The 19,126-nt window shown below is 35.8% G+C and overlaps 1 protein-coding gene across 9 annotated transcripts in view; it reads right to left on the reverse strand.

The window, feature by feature from the left end:
- The window catches only part of GPD2 (glycerol-3-phosphate dehydrogenase 2), a 150,906-nt gene that overhangs the window by 9,813 nt on the left and 121,967 nt on the right, over positions 1-19,126 (reverse strand). For all 9 annotated transcript variants that reach the window (XM_054257614.2, XM_078327724.1, XM_078327725.1 and 6 more), the window contains 5 exons: positions 18,732-18,925; positions 7,450-7,584; positions 6,892-7,067; positions 6,236-6,367; positions 5,173-5,331 (listed from right to left, as the gene is read on the reverse strand). In XM_054257614.2, coding sequence (XP_054113589.1) covers positions 5,173-5,331; positions 6,236-6,367; positions 6,892-7,067; positions 7,450-7,584; positions 18,732-18,925 — 796 coding nt within the window. The remainder of the gene's footprint in view (positions 1-5,172; positions 5,332-6,235; positions 6,368-6,891; positions 7,068-7,449; positions 7,585-18,731; positions 18,926-19,126) is intronic.

Consider the following 19,126-nt stretch of genomic DNA (forward strand, 5'->3'; position numbering starts at 1 on the left):
TCTTTTTAATTGATTTCTGAATCACAGCTTAACAAGTATTTAAAGATAGTATCATGTGCTTTCCTCCTTAGAGTTTTCTTTTAGTCTAGAACTACTATATAAAACATTATTTCAAATCCCTATACCACGTTGTATAATTTCTTCCAGACCACAACCACTTTGTCATGTAATACAATTATCAGAACAAAATACAAGACTGCAACAGAGATCTGGCAAGTACCTAGAAGGGAGTAACTATCAGCATCATCAATCTAGATATATGATTTCTATTAATGCGGCTTAAGATTGCAATTGGATTTGGGGGCAGCCATGGTCCACCGTTAACGGCTATGCATTCACAGTTAACTAAAACCATATTTCTTTTTCACATGTGCTATTGTTAAGCCTTGTCAAATCTATCTTGAACGGATAGAGTTGTTTTCCTACCTAATGTAAGATTTGCCATTTATCTCTATTAAATTATATCTAATGAAATTTCACCCACTGTTTCAATCCATCATCAAACATTCACTCTCCCTCTGGTATCTTGTTATTGGTACATCAAAGATGCATGCCATCAACATTGTAATTTAACCACTTGAATCAAGGTAGACTAGGTCAAGATCTAGGAAAAGGTGCTTACAACTTACTACCAGAGACCTCTTCTGAGGCCAACACTGGTGATTTAAGCTGTTATAAATCCACCAATTTTACAGATATAACATGGGGCTTTCTAAAATGCTTTACAAAATCAAAATTCTCTAATCTATAAATCTGCTGGCTCTATCTCAAAAGGAAATGAGGGTCAGTGTGGTGGCTCATGCCTATAATACCAGCACTTTGGGAGGCTGAGGCAGGTGGATCACTTGAGCCCACGAGTTCTAGACCAGCCTGGACAACATGGCAAAACCCTGACTCTACAATAATAATAATAATAATAATAATAATAATAATAATTAGTTGGGCAGGGTGGTCCATGTCTGTAGTCCCAGCTACTCAGGAGGCTGAGGTGAGAGAATCATCTGAGCCTGGGAATTTGAGGTTGGAGTGAGCTATGATCATATCATTGCACTCCTGCCTGGGCAACAGAGCAAGACCTTGTCTCAAAAAAAGAAAAGAGAAAAGAAAAGAAAAAAGGAAAGGAGAGTCTGAAATGATTTTGCCTAAATGATTCCTTGCTTATGTGATCACGATTTCTGGATAAATGCTGATAAAATAAACTTAAAATGCCAGAATCTAGAAAACCACCCAAAATCAATGCCAAGACCGTTAGTTTCTAGGTGACAAAGTAAATTTTTCTTTCCTCTTGTTTTTGAAATTCGATATTATATTTGCCTACCTTCTGTCTTCTGGTCCTGTTCCCATTTGCTACAGAGAAAAAGTAAGCTGATCCCAAGCAAGAGAATCGCAATTGCAAATTCTCTGAGTACTCTAAGGTATAATTTTTCTGGCCTGGCATAAAACTCATTCAGAGTAGCCTCCTATTTCAGTATCTACTCATTCTTACCAATATTTATATTTTACTCTTTTCACACATAAAAACTGAGAGGGAGAAAGAGAGAGAAGGAAAAGGACATTGGTAGTAAACTATAAATTGAATAGTCCTCCTTACTTTCCAGTATTCAAGAATATGATGCCTGTCACTTTAAGCAATGATCTAGATTAGGTCTTATTTTTTTTTCTTCAATTTTTTAACAGTATGTTTGGTGCCCTGAGTATTTTTTCTCCAACAAACAATACCTGACACTATTCATATATATCCACATTTTTCCTGATATCGCTCCTTTCATTGTTGAGCACTTGTCTTTTATTTGTTTTACATTTGGTATTTATCAGCTTGCTTTAATCAGAGTCACTCAAAGTCTTCACTTGCCTCTCCTTTTTCTTCCTCAATGGAAGCAATTTTGAAAAAAAAAAATTTTTTTTGTGAGACTCTCAGTCTACTTAAATGTCTTCTCTTTAGAGTCTCTGAATGGATTTCAGAAAAATCGATCTTTTGTCTGAACATGATAAAATCTACCTTACCAAATCCTACAGGGCAGCATTTCCCAAAATATGTTCTAAGTACTAGACCCGTTTCCTACCCTGTTATCCCAAAAAATGAGAGTTGGGTCTGACTCCAAATAAGTTCCCTTTTGGAAACTGAAAACATACATAACCATTTTAAAGGTTCTAAGTTATCTGCACTAAAGGAACTGATTTTATTTGTTTAACTCAGAATTTCTCACACTCTTTTGACCACGTAGTCATCTTTTCACATATATTAATTTATACTCTGCAGAATACCATTTGGCAATGTTTTCTTTTTCTCTGAATGTTCCTGCCAACTCCTCTAACGATCCCCAACTCCCCCAGATACTGCCTTCTTCCCTAATCAGTTCTTTCAAGTTGGTTAGATTTTGGTCTTGAGTAACAGTTTCTCTAAATATTTCTCCAAATTTTGGAAAATATGCATAAATGTCAGAGCTATATATGTGTCATAACAACCCAATTAGATTTTAAAATCTTAAAACTATGAGCTATTTAGTATTCCCCTAAAATATCTGGTGCAATGTTCAGTATACAAGTCACTCATTAAGTATTGACTGATAAAAACAAGCACAATTCATCTACAGAGAGTTATTTATCACCTTGTTCCTCTTTCACTTTTGCAGGTTAAATAATCCCAATGCTTTTAACCTTTTCTTAGAAGTCCAACTTTCTAACCTTTTAATTCTTTTTCCTCCTCTCCTTTGTTCTCTTTAGACTGTCCATAGCTCTCATTAATACTCTTACATCTCAGATACTGAGTAATAGCTTTAGGTCTTTATTTATGTTACTTTGTTAGGGGGATGGCGGAGTATTTCTGAGAACATAAATCTGTTCATAAAATATGAACTGAAGTTAAATCTGGCTTCCTTGGTAGGGCCAAACACAACCAGTTTACAGAATTTTCTTCCTCCTTCCTACATCCTACAGACTGAATTCCTAGCATAAAATATGTTCCTGCATATTCAAATCATTCCAACCATAATTTTTGGAAGAACACATTATCCCCAATCCTTCGATATGGTAAAAAAGGACTGACAAGCACAGGAGCAAGTTTCATTCTTGTGTTGCCTCTGTACACAGCTTTAGCTAATCAAACAAAAGCTCAAGACCTCAATAGCTATAAACCAGTAGAGCTAATGCAGATGCAGTAAGACAGGATGGAGAAAGCTTAGCTCTGGGATCAGAATACCTGGTTTCAATCCCTGCTTTACAATTGACTATTGGTATAAACTCTGACAGAGTCTTTGTGAACCTGTTTTCTCAACTATAAAATGGGGGTAAATGACAAAGACATGATCAGGATTAAGAAACTCCTGAAGCCAAGCCCTTTTCTCCCACATTTTCCCAGGTGACTCTGAAATGTAACCATCTTTGGAAATCTACACTAGAATGAGAATACTTTAAAAACAGGCTGCATGACCAATTCTTTCCTCGCATTGTTAGCATGTAACACAGATGCCCAACAATGTTGATTCACTAATGCCATGTGAGAACACAGCAATACAAATGAAGCAGAACACAGGCCCCCACCAAATCCCAAATCTACCGATGCCTTGATCTTGGACTTCCCAGCCTCCAGAACCATGAGAAATAAATGTTTGTTGTTTAAGCCACCCAGTCTATGGTATTTCTGTTCTAGCAGCCCAAATGAACTAAGATATACTTTCTTTCTTACCTTCTAGGTCAACACTCCCTTTTGCATCTTCTCACATCTCCTCTAACCTCACTAGCTATTATTTTCTCTTTTTCCTGGATACTTACTTATCTTCTAAGCTTCTAAACTTTGGTGTGCTCCAGTGCTTGGCCTTTGAACTGTTTTCATCATCTAACTGCATTAATTCCCTATATAATCTCATCCAGTCTGATGGCTTAAATATCAACTCAAATTTATATCTCTAGCCCAAGCCTTCCCTCTGAATTTCACACTGACATATCCAATGATCTGGATTATGTATTAATAAACTAACTACCGAAGTTGTTAAATAAAGGGATACCAGTTTAGAGGAGGGAAGCTATTACAGTAATCCATGTGACAGATACCGGTAACCTGAATCAGGGTGATGGCAGTTGGATGTGTTAAGAAATGGTTGAATTCACTTCAACACAAAGTGTTAGTTTAAAAAATTTTTAAAGAAAATGATTTTTTAAATGAAAGAGTTGAATTTAAATAGTTATTTGAAGATAAATATGGTATCATCTGCTGATGTATTTAGATAGGGTATAAGAGAATGCATAAACTATGATACTAATGTTCAGGCTTGAGTAACTGAAGGAATAGCCATTTATGACATGGAAAAGTCTATAGGAGTAGTTTGAGGGAGGTAAGAGGCTATCAAAGAGAGGTGGTGTTCCAGAAAGCAAAATATTGTTCAAGAAGGAGGGGGGAATCAATTGTGTCATATGCTGCTAATTGGACAAGTAAAACAAGAACTTCAAGTTAACGAATTTATTGAGTGACATGGAGGTTAATGGTGAGATTGACCAGAGCCAATGCAGCAAAGTGGTGGCAAAAGTGCCTAAATGAAATGGGTTCAAGAGATTCTGGAGGAAAGGAACTGAACCCAGTGAATACAGAAAGTACTTTATGAATATATAAATATGCTTCATTACCCTTTGCACAACACAATAGTTTGGGTTAATTAAAAAACATAAAGATTACTTAGTCCAACCCAGTATGTATGTTTGTGTGCATATATATGTATGTTTATATGTTGGTGGGCGGTGTATGCATCTGAGCATCAGTGGCTTTTAAAAATTTGAATATAAATATAAAATCTCAAATGACACAAATAATAAGCATTTAGCGCTCCGGCAGAAAAGCCACATGTCTTACCAAAGGCAAACTAGCAGGAGTGTGAATTTCACTGATTATGTTCTAAGAATGCTTTCAGTGAAAACCAGAAAAGGTTCCATGCCACAATCAATATTATCTTTCTTTTTTAGGAATTATGACTGCAAATTTATAAGCATTTTCTAGAAGAGATTTTCCATAAACAACTAAATTTTGGTATAAGAATATATTTCCATTTTCCTAAGGCCTAACAATATTAAACATACACACAGAAAAACTGGTAAGAAATCTAAGGTTATCAAAAACTATGATAATTAAGCCGTTCCAAGTTTATAACGGGAATTGTGGTTTTAAAGACTTCTATATAGTACCTGCTTCTTATAATCATCCCAATTTAGTTCCCTGCCCATCAGTTCAACAATTCTGGGTAGGGCTTCCTCAGCTGCCTGAACATTTAGAAAGGCCAGGCGAGTGCGACGTGAAATCATATCCACAGCAGTACAGGCATACTCCTTAATTCCATATTTTACCTGAGTTTAAAGAAAAGTTATTAGTTGAGACACTTCTTTAGAAAATGAGAAATAAAGTTTCATTAAAAAAATAAATTTGTGATTCATTAAGGTAACATTTTTCTTTAATCTCTCTGGTCCTCCAGAGCATGAGACAAATAGTGGCATCACAGAATTTTTTCGTCTGCCTGCCAAAGGAGGTTTGGAAAATGGCAAAAATTGGACAAGAGTTAATGCCTTTTTCCTGAATAGAACCTGGCATAAACACGAAAATTGCATCACTTCTCATTAACCATCCACAGTCATCACTTATCTCTCTATGCTTATACACAATGTGGACTTTACATAGCTGACTAGGAAAAGAATGAGTGTCAAAAAAAAGTTATGATCTCACCCCTTTAGGCTGTACAGTTTTTTGTCTTACAGTAACCAGAATATAGGAAACCTGAATTCAAACAACAAGTAAATATTCACTAGACATCAATATTTTAAGGCACAGTAAATGACAACTAAATACAAAGCCTGGTCTCTGATTTCACAAAACTGGAAAGCTTGATGAGAAACAAGACTTAAATCTTTGAGAAACTGTCACATCAAGATATGTAGGTAGGACATGAGTGGTACAAACTTAAAGAGCAGCAAATGCACAAAAGGGACAACTGTGAATTAACATGATTACAGATAGTTTGATGGAGAAAAAAGAAATCTATATTTTATGTTGTTATTACCACTATCAATATCACTTCAGAATTAAGATTAATATTTTATAAATAAAATGATCTGTATTGGAAAGACATAGTTGTCAAGGTTTTAGCTGACACATGTATTAAAACTTGGTTACATATAATTTTTAAAGAAGATGGAAATGAACAGATAATTGGTATCCCATGGCAGACATGAAATTCCTATGTGACCATTCACATACCTCTGCTTCAATATATGGAAATTCTGACACAAGACGTACTCCAACAATAGGCCACCTTTTGCCAGTAACACTTGCCATTTTGGCCACCTCAAAAGCCTTATCACCATAGGTGGCGGCAAGATGCTGTGCCACCTGGAGAAACAGAGCTGCATTAGGCAGGCACAAAGCAAAAAACATACATGCTTATCTTGTCAGTTTTCTCACAGCCTGTAACTAATAGCTCTTGGAGAGTATTAGATTTTGATTCTGTGGGAGGAAACCACTTGGCCTTTGAATGCTTAGGCTAGCACTAACTCTCTTACACATGCATCACTGTATCAATGACTGATGAAGCTTCAGCTTCATTTTGCTCCTGATATCACTTCTAAAGAACAGCCTTCTTCATGCCTGAGACAGAATTTGGGATGCCCTACATACTAGAAACAAACCAAATGAACTCCACATTTTAATAAAATACATTTCATAAAGTGTAATTGCTTGTTGGGCAAATAAAGCAAAGTAAGATCATCTTTTTTTCCTTCCACAACAGACAGGCAGAAACGTGCCTAGCAAAAGGAACTCTCAATGAGGGAGACCACATCATTGCTGCCAGTTCTGTTACTAGCAACAGTGAGAGATAAGGTAAAGAGTAAAATGATGTGGCAATGCACACTCACCTCACTTTCAAGTCCATAATCCTGGACAAGCCTAATGTAGAGTGTGGGGCTCCAATCTTTACCCCCTTGAAGAAAAAGCCCAACTGTTCTACTTGGTCCTGCTTTTAAATTGTGAGTTTTGATTGCAGCATTTATGGTATCTTCTGCCATAGACCGATAAGTTGTCCACTTTCCACCTACAATAAAGTTGGTAGACAATTCATTAGGTTGCCAGCCCTTATTTTTCTTATAATTAACCATTTATCAAACTTATCAATAACAAAATTCTCCTGTTGTTTGTAACAAACATGGCATTGTGTAAAACTTTACTCAAAATCAAAAAAAAAAAAAAATCCTTGTTCAATAAAGTTAAAAAAGATTCTGGCAGGACAATTTAAGTCAAACTCATATCTAAAGCACCTCCAAATTACAAGACAGAAAGCCAGGTGTAGTGGCTGATGCCTGTAATCCCAACACTTTGGGAGGCTGAGGTGGGAGAATCACCTTGTAGTGGGTGAGACCCTGTCCCTATAATAATAAAAAAAATAGAAAATAAAATAATGAAGTGATATATCATACCTGCTATAGTAACAAGGCCACTCTCACTGATATCGACAACATGATTTCGGGAGATAGACTGAGTATCTGCAGATTTGGGATCTGTAACAAGGGGACGGATACCACTCCACGCTGCCAGGACATCCCCTCTTCTCACTGGTAGAAATCAATGCCAAGAGTTATGAAGACTGCTCAGAAATATTTCAACAAAAATATTAAATAGTTAATAAAATGAGTTCAGTGACAGGAATACACATGTGTGCAGTTTAAAAAGGAGAAAAAGCCTAAAAAAAGATGAAAACTAAGTCTGTGGATAGGTGCAAGAAAATCTCATAAATAATTATTCTGTTACAAAGATAATCTCCATGAAAAAGTAAAAAACTTAGGAAATCACTGACACTGATACCACAGAGGAAGCAAAAGAGGCAATGTTAGCAATCCTCCAGCTGAAGCAATCTGGATCGGTTAGAAAAACAAGAAAGAAAAAAAAAAAGCAGAAACAAACAAAACCAATCCAAGAGATGCACGAATTGTTAAATTTCCTTCTAGAATACATCTTCCTATCTCTTCTCAGTGAAGATAAAGATCCTTAACACATTAAACAAACCTGTAACAGGATATTATATTATCTCCCCTCATCAATACCACCCTTTTCCTGAACGTTTACAGCAGGCCTACTACTGTGCAAAGCACTTGACATAGACATCTTGTTTAATCTCACAACCCCATCGCATTGGTTATTATTATTCTCACTATACAGATCAGAAAACAGATGAATGCAAACGTTTAACAAATCAAGTTGGGCAACAAACCTGCCCAAGGCAAACATCTTATATATGGAAAAACAGCCTCAGAACCTTCTTCTTTCTAAGTTTAAAGTCCATATTCTTACCTCTTAAACTGTACTGTCTCTCAACTTCTGACAATTTCCATACTCTACCCTTTTTTTTTCTCATGCCATTATCTTTAGCACTGACACAGAAACAGGTATTCTGTCTTCTCCTAGTAGGAACATTATACTTGAGTTATAGTATATGGTAGTTTTTTCAAAACTCAAGAAGCCATGAAAATATCTTTACTATCTCTGTCAAAATACAATTCCCAACTATACCCAGGCTGATTAAGTTTATTATTAAAATTAGACAGCTGTTGAACAGCACTCATTACTAACCTGAAAATGACTGAAGAGAGAAGACCCAAGGGCAGAATTTTCAGAATCTGCCCTTCTTCATGTAGATCAGTCTTAAAAATAGCTTAGCTATGGGAGCTGATTATAGGTACAAGAGTGAAAGTTGCCTGATGATATAGACTGCAGGGAAATGAGCACCTACCTGGTCCTGCTGCATTTATTGTGGTAAATCAGCTAATCCATTGGTGGATAATAGAAACATGAGTATAATTTTGCTTCAACTGTGACTGGGGGTTAGGGGGGTCATGTGTGCCCTCCTTCTTCATCATACGCCCAGCCATTACCCATGTTGATAAAAAATTGACTGTATATAGTCTTGAAAACTTCAAGACAATGGAAAAACTGAATCTCCACGTGCAAAGGAATGAAGGTGGACCCTTACCTTACATCATATACAAAAAATTAACTCATAATGCATCAAAGACCTAAACATAAGAGCTAAAATGATAAAACTCTTAGAAGAAAACATACGGGAAGAGTTTTACAACACTAGACTTGTCAATAATTTCTTGGATAGACATCAAAAGCACAGGCAAAAAAAGAAAAAAGAGATGAAACATACTTCATCAATATTAAAAAGACACTATTAACAGAATGAATAGGTACCTCATAGAACAGAGAAAACATCTGCAAATCATATACTGATAAGAATGCATCATATATGCAAAATGCATGAGAAATCCCTAAAATGCAACAACAAAAAGCAAACAACTTGAATTAAAAAATGAAAAAAGGAGGCTGGGTGCGGTGGCTCACGCCTGTGATTCAAGCACTTTGGAGGCCAAGGCGGGCGGATCACCTGATGTCGGGAGTTCAAGACCAGCCTGACCAACATGGTGAAACCCGTCTTTGAAAATAAATAAATAAATGCAATTCTGTCTCTAAATAAATCAATTAATAGATAGCTCAATCAATAAATAAAAACATGACCCATCTTGGTGATTCATGCTTTAAAAAAAAATGAAAAAAGGAGCGGGGCACAGTGGCTCACGTCTGTAATCCCAGCACTTTGGGAGGCTGAGGCAGGTGGATCACTAGGGTCAGGAGTTTGAGACCAGCCTGGGCAGTATGGTGAAACCCAGTCTCTACTAAAAATACAAAAATTAGCTGGATGTGGCGGCACGTGCCTGCAGTACCAGCTACTTGGGAGGTGGAGAATGGATTGAACCTGGGAGACACAGATTGCAGTGAGCCAAGATGGCGCCACTGCACTCCAGCTTAGGCGACAGAGCAAGACTCCATCTCAAAAAAAAAAAAAAAAAAATTAGAAAAGGACTTCAATAAATATTTCTTAAAAAAGACAGATGTCCAATAAACACATTAAAAGATACATTAAAACATCACCAATGGTTAGGGAAATACAAATGAAAACCACAATGAGATACCACTTCACGCCCATTAGAATGGATATTATTGAACAAAAACAAAACAAAACAGAAAATAACAAATACTGATGATGATGTGGAGAAATCAAACTCCTTGTATACTGCTGGTTAGATGGTAAAATGGTACAGCTACTATCAAAAATGTATGGTGATTCCTCAAAGAATTAAACATTTAGAATTACCATATGATCTAGCAATTACACTTCAGGGTATATACTCTAAAGAAATGGAGCAGAGAAAAGTTTTACAACCTTGTTCAAAGCATTATTAATAATACCAAAAAAATGGAAGCAGACCAAGTGTCCATCAGCAAATGAACAAATAAAATGTAGTATACATTTCTTCCTTAAAAAGGAAGAAAATTCAGACACATGCAACATGAATGAACCTTGAAGACATTGTACTTAATGAATAATCCAGCCACAAAAGGATAAATATTGTTCAAATCCACTTATATGAGGTACTTGGAGTACTCAAACTCATAGAAGCAGAAAGTAGAATAGTAGTTGTTTGGGGGAAGGGAGAGGGGGAGTCAGAGTTAGTATTGAATGGTTACAGCATTGCAGTTGAGGAAAACACAAATGTTCTGGAGATGGAAGGTGGTGATGCTCCACCTCCCAAGTAGCTGGGACTGCATGACCACATGAATGTACTTAATTCCACAGAACTGTACACTTAAAAATGGCTAAAATGGTACATTTTATGTTCTGTATATTTCACAATTTAAAAATCAAAATAAAAGGATAAATTGATATAATTCAAGTTATGAGAGGGTTAAGGAAATATTTAACCTATACTATAGAAGTATCAGGACCTTTATTAGCCCAAACATGCCCATGTTCTATCTAGTTCAAATCCATAAATCCCATTCAGGGATCAGTTTTGTGAGCAGAGAGCAGGGCTAAATTTCAGTTCCCACTCAGCCCTTGGTCATGTGCCTTTGTACAGCAAACATTCTGTATATCTATATACATCACCATCTGAAAAGTTGTTAGGTATATATCTAGCAGACTTTTTGTGTAAAAAGTCACAAAGACTCCTTGAAATGATTGGAATAGTTCTTGCTGAAAAAACAGAACAGAACAAAACTGTGCCTTACCAATTATAAGAAAAAGACCCTAAAAACAAGCTATATTGGATGACAGATAATCTTTCCATCTTGATCTGAAATGAATAATATGTTTCTGCTAAAAATAAACTCAAGTCATCCTGGCATATTTTACTATAGATTCTTAAAGGCTACACTCTTGATATGACTGTAATCTGAAAGAATAGAACCCATCACCTCAATAGGGTGTTCATTCAAACCCATATCCAAACACTGCAACTGAAACACTAACATAATTAACTGGCGAGGACAGCCTAAGCTTCTCAGTCTTACTAACTGGAGACCATACAGGACCTCAATGCTGGGATTCCATCCCTAAATCTGTCCCTCTGATGTTTTCATTCTCTTAAATAGATTTCATCTGGATGGCATCTGTGGAATGGGGATTAATTCCTGCTTTACACAATTTTACCAGTCATCTAAAACCTCAAAACAAGTTGTAAAAAGTGTTTTAATCTTTACCAAAAACCTAACTAGGAAATTACCACTATTTTCCATTAGAGTTCACGTCAACCTCTGAGATAAAAATAAAACTTAGCAAACCCACTTAAAACGTCATTGTGGTCATCCCACAGTCCCTGTAGTGTCTGTGAAATTCCTTAGGTAGCCACACTGATCAGGAATTTGGTTTCAACTCTTGAAGCTCTCTGACTAATTCTAAAGTTATGTGATGGGATATTAGGCTTTGCAGAGTAAATTTGAGGCATATGCAAATAATCTGTGGCAGATGCCTTTTCTGTTATAATAGGCAGAAAAGCATAGTTATGAAATTGCATTGTCTGAAATAAAAGATGAAACTGAAACATTCAAGTTTTTCATTCATCCAGGAACACTATGTAAAACATTATCACTATTGATACCATTTTTAATACCTACTCCTGGAGGATACTAAAAAAAAAAATAGTTAAAGAGTTCATAATGTGTTAAGAACTTTAATTTACTTTGCCTGACATCTTAGCATTCAGTTTTTAGCCTAAGAACTATATCAGTTGAATGTTGGGATTAAACTCACTGAAAATAATACATTTAGGGATGATCAAATGTCCTTATTTAAGTTGTGAATTAGTCTTTATGGCTTGCAGAATTTTTACATTATTAGACCAGAAGGTGGTTGGATCAGTTTATCTATATCACTTCCTCTCCTAACCTTGAGATGTAATGATTTTTATGGATGATTCGAAACTTTACTTGCCACTGAAAAATTAAGAGCTTGTACATCCCCACCACTCATTTAGTAATGACTGCTCAGGACCTTGGGTATAATCCATGTCTAAGGGGCACAGCATAGCTAAACATATGAGACATTAATTCTAATTCCTGAATAAAAGACAGCAACTTACAAAGCTAACAGGTTCCTCTCCTTATCACCTATTTACCAACAGTGGAAATCTTGTACACTGTTAATCTCTTATGAAAGTTTTTTTCAAGAAAGATTCAAAGTAATAGATGCTAGTCTGAACAAAGAATGATTATGACATCTGTAAATTCTGCCTGGTGCTGTTACAGCCATGAGGTAACCACAGGGTAAACAACCTTAGGACAAAACTACCTTGGAAGATTGTAGAGTGAAGATAAATAAAGATAATATATCTGAGACAGTGATAAATCATTAAATTAATCACCTCTTGAAGCTTCTTGTATCTGGAGTTTTTGTTTTACAAGATAATCAATTTCTTTATTTTACTTAAACAAAAAAAAAAATTAAATAAACTACAAGTGGCTATTTAAATCACTACCAGTGGCTAATGGCTATCATACAGCACTGAGCAGCTCTAGAGTACAAAACCTCCAAACATTAGATCTCAGACTTGTCTGGGAGATTCCACTAGTTACGTCTATTGGCTACCTACCTTGCCTACATCTCCAATGGAGCATCCTTTCACTGAAACTGGACTGTAGCTACTTTGTGCATGAGAATAAAATCTGCTGTAATAGCTCCAAAGCACTTTATTGTCATTCATGTCAATATGTACCATTTCAATCTTTCCTCCCTTCTTGCTAATCTCATAAATTCAAACCAATGAAAAATATTTTCATTCAATTAAGTACTTCCACCTTCAAGTTCTCACCCAGAAACCAGTTCTATCAAAGAGGGTACAGTCAAGATTAGTAAGTGACCATCACCCACTTTAACTCTCCATGGTATAACATGTGAAGAAAATAACATAACTCACAGCCTCTATGCTTTAGAGCTCAAACTTTTTCTAGTTCTCATACTGCCAGGATAGCTTAACAAAATTTCATTATTGCTTCATCTCTTTCTCACCATGCTGAAAGTCTCCAGCAGTGTCAATTATAATATTTTTCAATACCCCAATAGTGTATCAAGTAAAGGGTCATATATATTTATCAGTGAATATTAAGTGGAATATTTAAGCATTCTCTGAGCTTTTTATATCAAACTGTAACAGCCAGTATTACCAAACCAAAGCAAGAATGCTTGGGCCTCTGAGATAATATGCTAGGCTTCATGTACATTTCTAATGACTGTATGTTGAATAACTGAATATTCCCTTCCAAATTACATGAATGCTTTAAATAAAACAAGATGAAAGAAAAAATACTATTAAATAAAGTTGAGAAAAATCCATCATTAAAGACCACTTATTAGACTGTCTTACCTAGAGGGCACCCAGTTAATTTTTTAAGTGACAACTGTAAAAGTACTTGGCAATATTTTCAAAAGGTAGTAAGAAAGTAAAATGCTCTTACCATCATGTTTAAGAATCATTTGTATTACATTGCTGATAAATAACTCACTCAGGTTTTAGTATATATAATATATGAAAGGTAAAATATAAATAGTAAAGTTGAACAGACAATTTTCACAGTTGAAAAGTTAAGTATTTTTACTCTTATTCTTGGCAAGATAAGCAGTTGTTTTAAAAATTAATAGAAAGTAAAGCCCACAAGAAGTGACAATTAAGAGCTAAATATGTGGTTTAGCTTCATATTAGTTATTTAGACATACGTTTTGGGGTGGTTTTTTTTTTCCCACATTTGCCACTTTCAAAAAAGAATCAATAAAAGACGTGAAAATATCTAAATGAACACAGGGGAAATAGTGTCAGAAATCAATACTTCTCTACCAGCATGTTTAACCTGCTGAAATGAAGTGTTAATCACAGAAACAAGATACCATATTACATTTATAAACTAATGAAACTAGAAAAAGCAAAGCGTGTGACACTATAATTAAACAGCTGGAAGACATCCAAGCCTGTGTAAGTTGATAACCCTGGTACAATCTCTGGCAGTGAAAAGGCAGGTCTGCAGTTAGTTGATATGGCCAGCTCAGTTGTTAATTGAATAACAGGCAATCTATAAACACTACTAATTGCCTATGTGAAAACCTGTGTACAAGTAGAGAAGCTGCCTAAAGAAGCACTCCAGGAAAAACTACACGGATAAAGCACTCAGCAAATCTTCTGTCTCTCTCAATTCTGTTAAGTCATAGCTTAGTTTTGTCACTGCATCCTTCTGATTAACTTCTACACAGCAGACTTAATGATACATTTTTCAAAAGATCATTTTTCTTCCTAACTCAATACGAAACACAGAACTATCAATTACCCATTTCAGAAAAGAACAAACAAGTAATCTAGAAAATTCAGCCTGTGAATGGAAAGCTTTCTAAATTGTAAAAGAAGACATGGTCTTATCCCAACAGGCAAAATGCTTTTCAGAATTGTTCCGATGCATTTTGCAGAAGTGTGGCAGCTGCTGTGAATAGCATGGAGTGTTAAGATTTGACACTTTTTTTTCCCTTAAGGATATAGCCATTTGGGGAGGCTCAGAAACTGCTGTTGGAATTTTACTTATCCATTTAATAAATCCGTTTAGAATGATGATTTCAACCCTGGTGAATATAAAACATTTCAAAACTATTGCGCTAGAATCTAAATCAAACTTTATTTTTTAAATCTGTAAAGAAGACTGGTTGGCCCTAGGGATTAGTTATGGATAGGAAACCTCCTCCGGTTTAACATTCAAATCCAAATAAGGACAGTGGAGAGCAAAAGTCATTGCCATGCTAAAGGTATCTAGCAGCTTCCATGAAATGAATTGATAAGCTTACCACTCCCTAATGCCCAATAATGTCACATCAGGAAACCCAGAATCAAATATCAGAGTACTGCGCAATATTTAGAAGCACAAGTATTAGAACCAAACTTACTTATATTCAACTTGAGTACTAATGGCTCCAATACTAACTAGCTATAGGCAAAAAGCCTAATGTTGCTGGGCCTCAGTTTCTTCAACTAGATAGTGGGAATTATTAAATCAACCTTATAAGGTTGTTAATGAGGATTCAAAGATCTAACCGGTAATATGCTTGCTTAGCAGTGCCTCACATAAGAAATGCTCGATAGTAGGAAAAGTTTTAAAAAAATAAAGCATATAACTGTAAATATTAAGAAATGTTTAGCAATAGCATGTAACAGAATAATGCAATAGTACCTCAAGCTGAGCTTCTTTTTCACATTTCATCAGTCTAGAAGAGAATAGCAGCTTTCACCAAAAATTCCTTGAGAAAAAAAATATGGATTTGACTGGTCTCACGTTAAGATATAGACATACTTCAGCTAATTGATACTCTTTATTAAGACCAAGAGTAATTCCTCAAATATGAGTCCCTCAGTCAATTAGAAACAAGAATGAAAAGAAGCTATGAAGAATCACTGTTAATTATTTTTTTAAGGAAAGGTGTGACCAGTGCTGCACACAGGGAAATCAATAAAGTCTAGGAAAGGGCGGCCATTTCTGCTTTTGCCCTGGAGGACTCTTGATCTCAAGATGTCCCCAGATCACCAGGAGAAAGACCTGATTTGCAATGTTTAGATATTAATTCCAACCACTCTTATCAAACATCAGAACTAACAGTATGTTAGTTTCACCAATTCACTGACTACAAAATGGTATGTTAATTGAAAAGACTTTTATGGACCAACCAGGTATGCCAAGTCTTCCATGTATTTATAGGTAGAACATAAGTGATCCAGTCTCCATTAAAGCCCCACGCTCATTCACAGGTAGAGATCCCCACCTACAATATGGGCACAGCAGCCTTCTGGAACCCACACCTGCTTCCAGCACATCCAGCTTCTTAGCAGGATAAGGAGTTACATTTCTCATCCTTGCTGCATTTGAACTTTAAGATTTTGGAAACTGTCAACATTGAGTTCTCTGCTCTTGAATTAATTTATATCTTTCTCCAACAATCTAAACTTCCTGATCTTCAGGCCCAGATATAAACCCACTTTTAACAAATACTATACACAGGTAAATGAGAAATGAAGCAAGATTCATTAACATTAATAAATATGTTAAAATATAATCAAAATCCAATGTTGAAGCTCCTCCTAGAAAACTAAATGAAAAAAAAAAGGTACCAAGCTAAAATTGTAATGCAGTTTCAGTATTTAAACATGGATGTTAAACAAGTCAAATTATTTTTCAAATACCATGTATGAGTGTGTATGTGAGTGTAAACCTTAACAACACATAGATTTCAATTATATATATTTAGTATATTTAATACTACTATTATAGATATCCAAAGAGACTCTATTAAGAATGAAATTATATCCATTACTTGAGATTGAAAGCAACTAATACTATGCAATAGGGTTAGTCAATTAAACTAGGAGTCACCTGAACCATTTCTGAAGCAGTTTGTTTTGTTTACAAATGCAGGATCACATAACGAAAAAAAAATCCTTCAGGGAAAAAGGATACATAGCTGCTAGTGAGTTGCATTCAGACTAAAATTGAGCTTTTCCATGTTCTTCACTGATGTCAAGATTATAAAAAGATTTCTGATATAAATATATGAGGATTATTAATTATAAACTTATACACTTTAATATAGATTTTCAAACTGCTACTGTATCAAAAACGCTGGATCTATAACTAACTTATTTTAATTCAAAACAATCATGAGTAGCATACCAATAAGATATCAAGATTTGTAGCTAAATACAAATAAAAAATCCTCACCCTCAAGGAGCTTCAAGTGAGATACATCTATAATATAATGTTGTGATATACAAATGGTATGACCAACATCCCACAGGAATACAAAGGATAGGTGGTTTCTCAAGTATAAATATTTTGCCAAGATGAAGAGTTGGGGAAAAGGGTGTCACAGAGCAAAGCTTCAACCTAAATAAGACATGAAGGTTTAACCTAATAAGACACGAAACCTAATAAGACAACATTCAACCTAATAAAACATGATTAGACCACAGAATGCAGGGATGGGGCGTAGTTGAATATAAATACGCAAAGGCAAGTTGTTAAAAGTCTTACATTTCAGCTGGGCGCAGTGGCTCATGCCTGTAATCCTAGCACTTTGGAAGGCTGAGGCAGGCAGATCACGAGGTCTGGAGTTCAAGACCACCCAGGCCAATATAGCGAAACCCTGTCTCTACTAAAAATACCAAAAAAAAAAGTAGTTGGGCATGGTGGCGGGCACCTATAGTTCTAGCTACTTAGGAGGCCAAGGCAGGAGAATTGTTTGAACCTGATAGGCAGAGGTTGCAGTGAGCTGAGATCACACCACTGCACTCCAGCCTGGGTGATAGAGTAAGACTCTGTCATACACACACACACACACAAAAGTCTTATGTTTCATGCAAGAGAATTTAGCATTTTTCCTAAAGTCAATGAGAAGATATCCAAAGGGTGATGATCAGAATTGTGTTTTAGAAAGTAAGCTCTGGTAGAAGAATTAGACTCAACAGGGAGAGAAATCTGACCTAAGGAGGCCATTGGGGGACCAATATAACTGTTCAAGTGAGAAATGGCATGGATGTGAACCAGGGCAGTGAAGTGGCTTAGGGATATGCCTGGTATTCAGAGTAAGCATAGCTAGGCATTAGACTGGATATGGAAAAAGAAAGGACACAAAAAATAAGCACACCACTTCTAGTCTGAGTGACTAGATGCATAATGAGACTCAACTGAGAGAGGAAACGTAGAAGAACAGTGTTGGGGAACTTCTGAGACTGGCCTGAATGAAAAACAAATAAACCAAAAAAAATCTATATAAATCACCAAAGAAAATGCTCTGATAGTCAAGTTGAAATGCTTTTTTTCCCTCTTCTAACTTGAAAGTATTTCAAGTGAGATGTGAAATACTTATCCTTTTTTCCTAAACCCACTGGTCAGCACTATACTTTCCATGTAGTACCAGCCCATTAAGCATCTTACAAATACAGTTCCAGCCTTTTGTTTATTTGCTTAATTATTTCCTACTGATATCCTGCACCTGTAAATTAGACCTTCCCAAGCTGTAGAAATTAAACCATGATGTACACATTTCATCCTTTTCTAGAAGCACATGAGTGTTCAGAGCTAGAGGGGTCTACTCTGATCTTGCCACTAGAAATTATCAGAAAAGGACTGCATGAGTTTCATGTGAGTATAGAAAGTAGAGGAGAAAAGGCAATTTGTTCCCATTATGTTAGAATTCGGCCCTCATAAATGTTGTAAGAGGCACAGGAGGCCAAGTGTGAAGATGAGTTAGACTGGAGACATAGCAGTTATCCAGTGAGAGCTGGAATGGCTTGGGAGATGTGAACACACAGACACAAACTTAAAGGAATGCTTAAGTTACCTTCAACATCACAACTCAGGTAATTACGCACTTCATTCAAAATGAAATTGATATCTTCTTCTGAAGGAATTGGATGGTGTGTAATATCAGTTGGAGTATCAGTAGTGCCAGCGATTGTCATCTTTTGCCAGGGTAAGAAGAAAATAACTCTCCCATCACTGGTCGCTGGGTCAAGAAGTCCCATGCTCTCTGGGCTGAGGTACAAAGAAGGGTTATTTATTTCTGAAATTTTCAGAAGTTTAACATTAATCTCCATTCTAAAAACTTTACTCACTAATTCTCAAATAAGCAAACACGAAAGATAAGAATTATTACTTGTACTTCCCCTACCCTAATCTAGGAACTCCTAAAAGAAAAAAAGAACTTTGGTAACAAAACAGGATGAAACAAATGTG

The sequence above is a fragment of the Callithrix jacchus genome, chromosome 6, assembly GCF_049354715.1.
Source record: "Callithrix jacchus isolate 240 chromosome 6, calJac240_pri, whole genome shotgun sequence".
Lineage (NCBI taxonomy): Eukaryota > Metazoa > Chordata > Mammalia > Primates > Cebidae > Callithrix > Callithrix jacchus.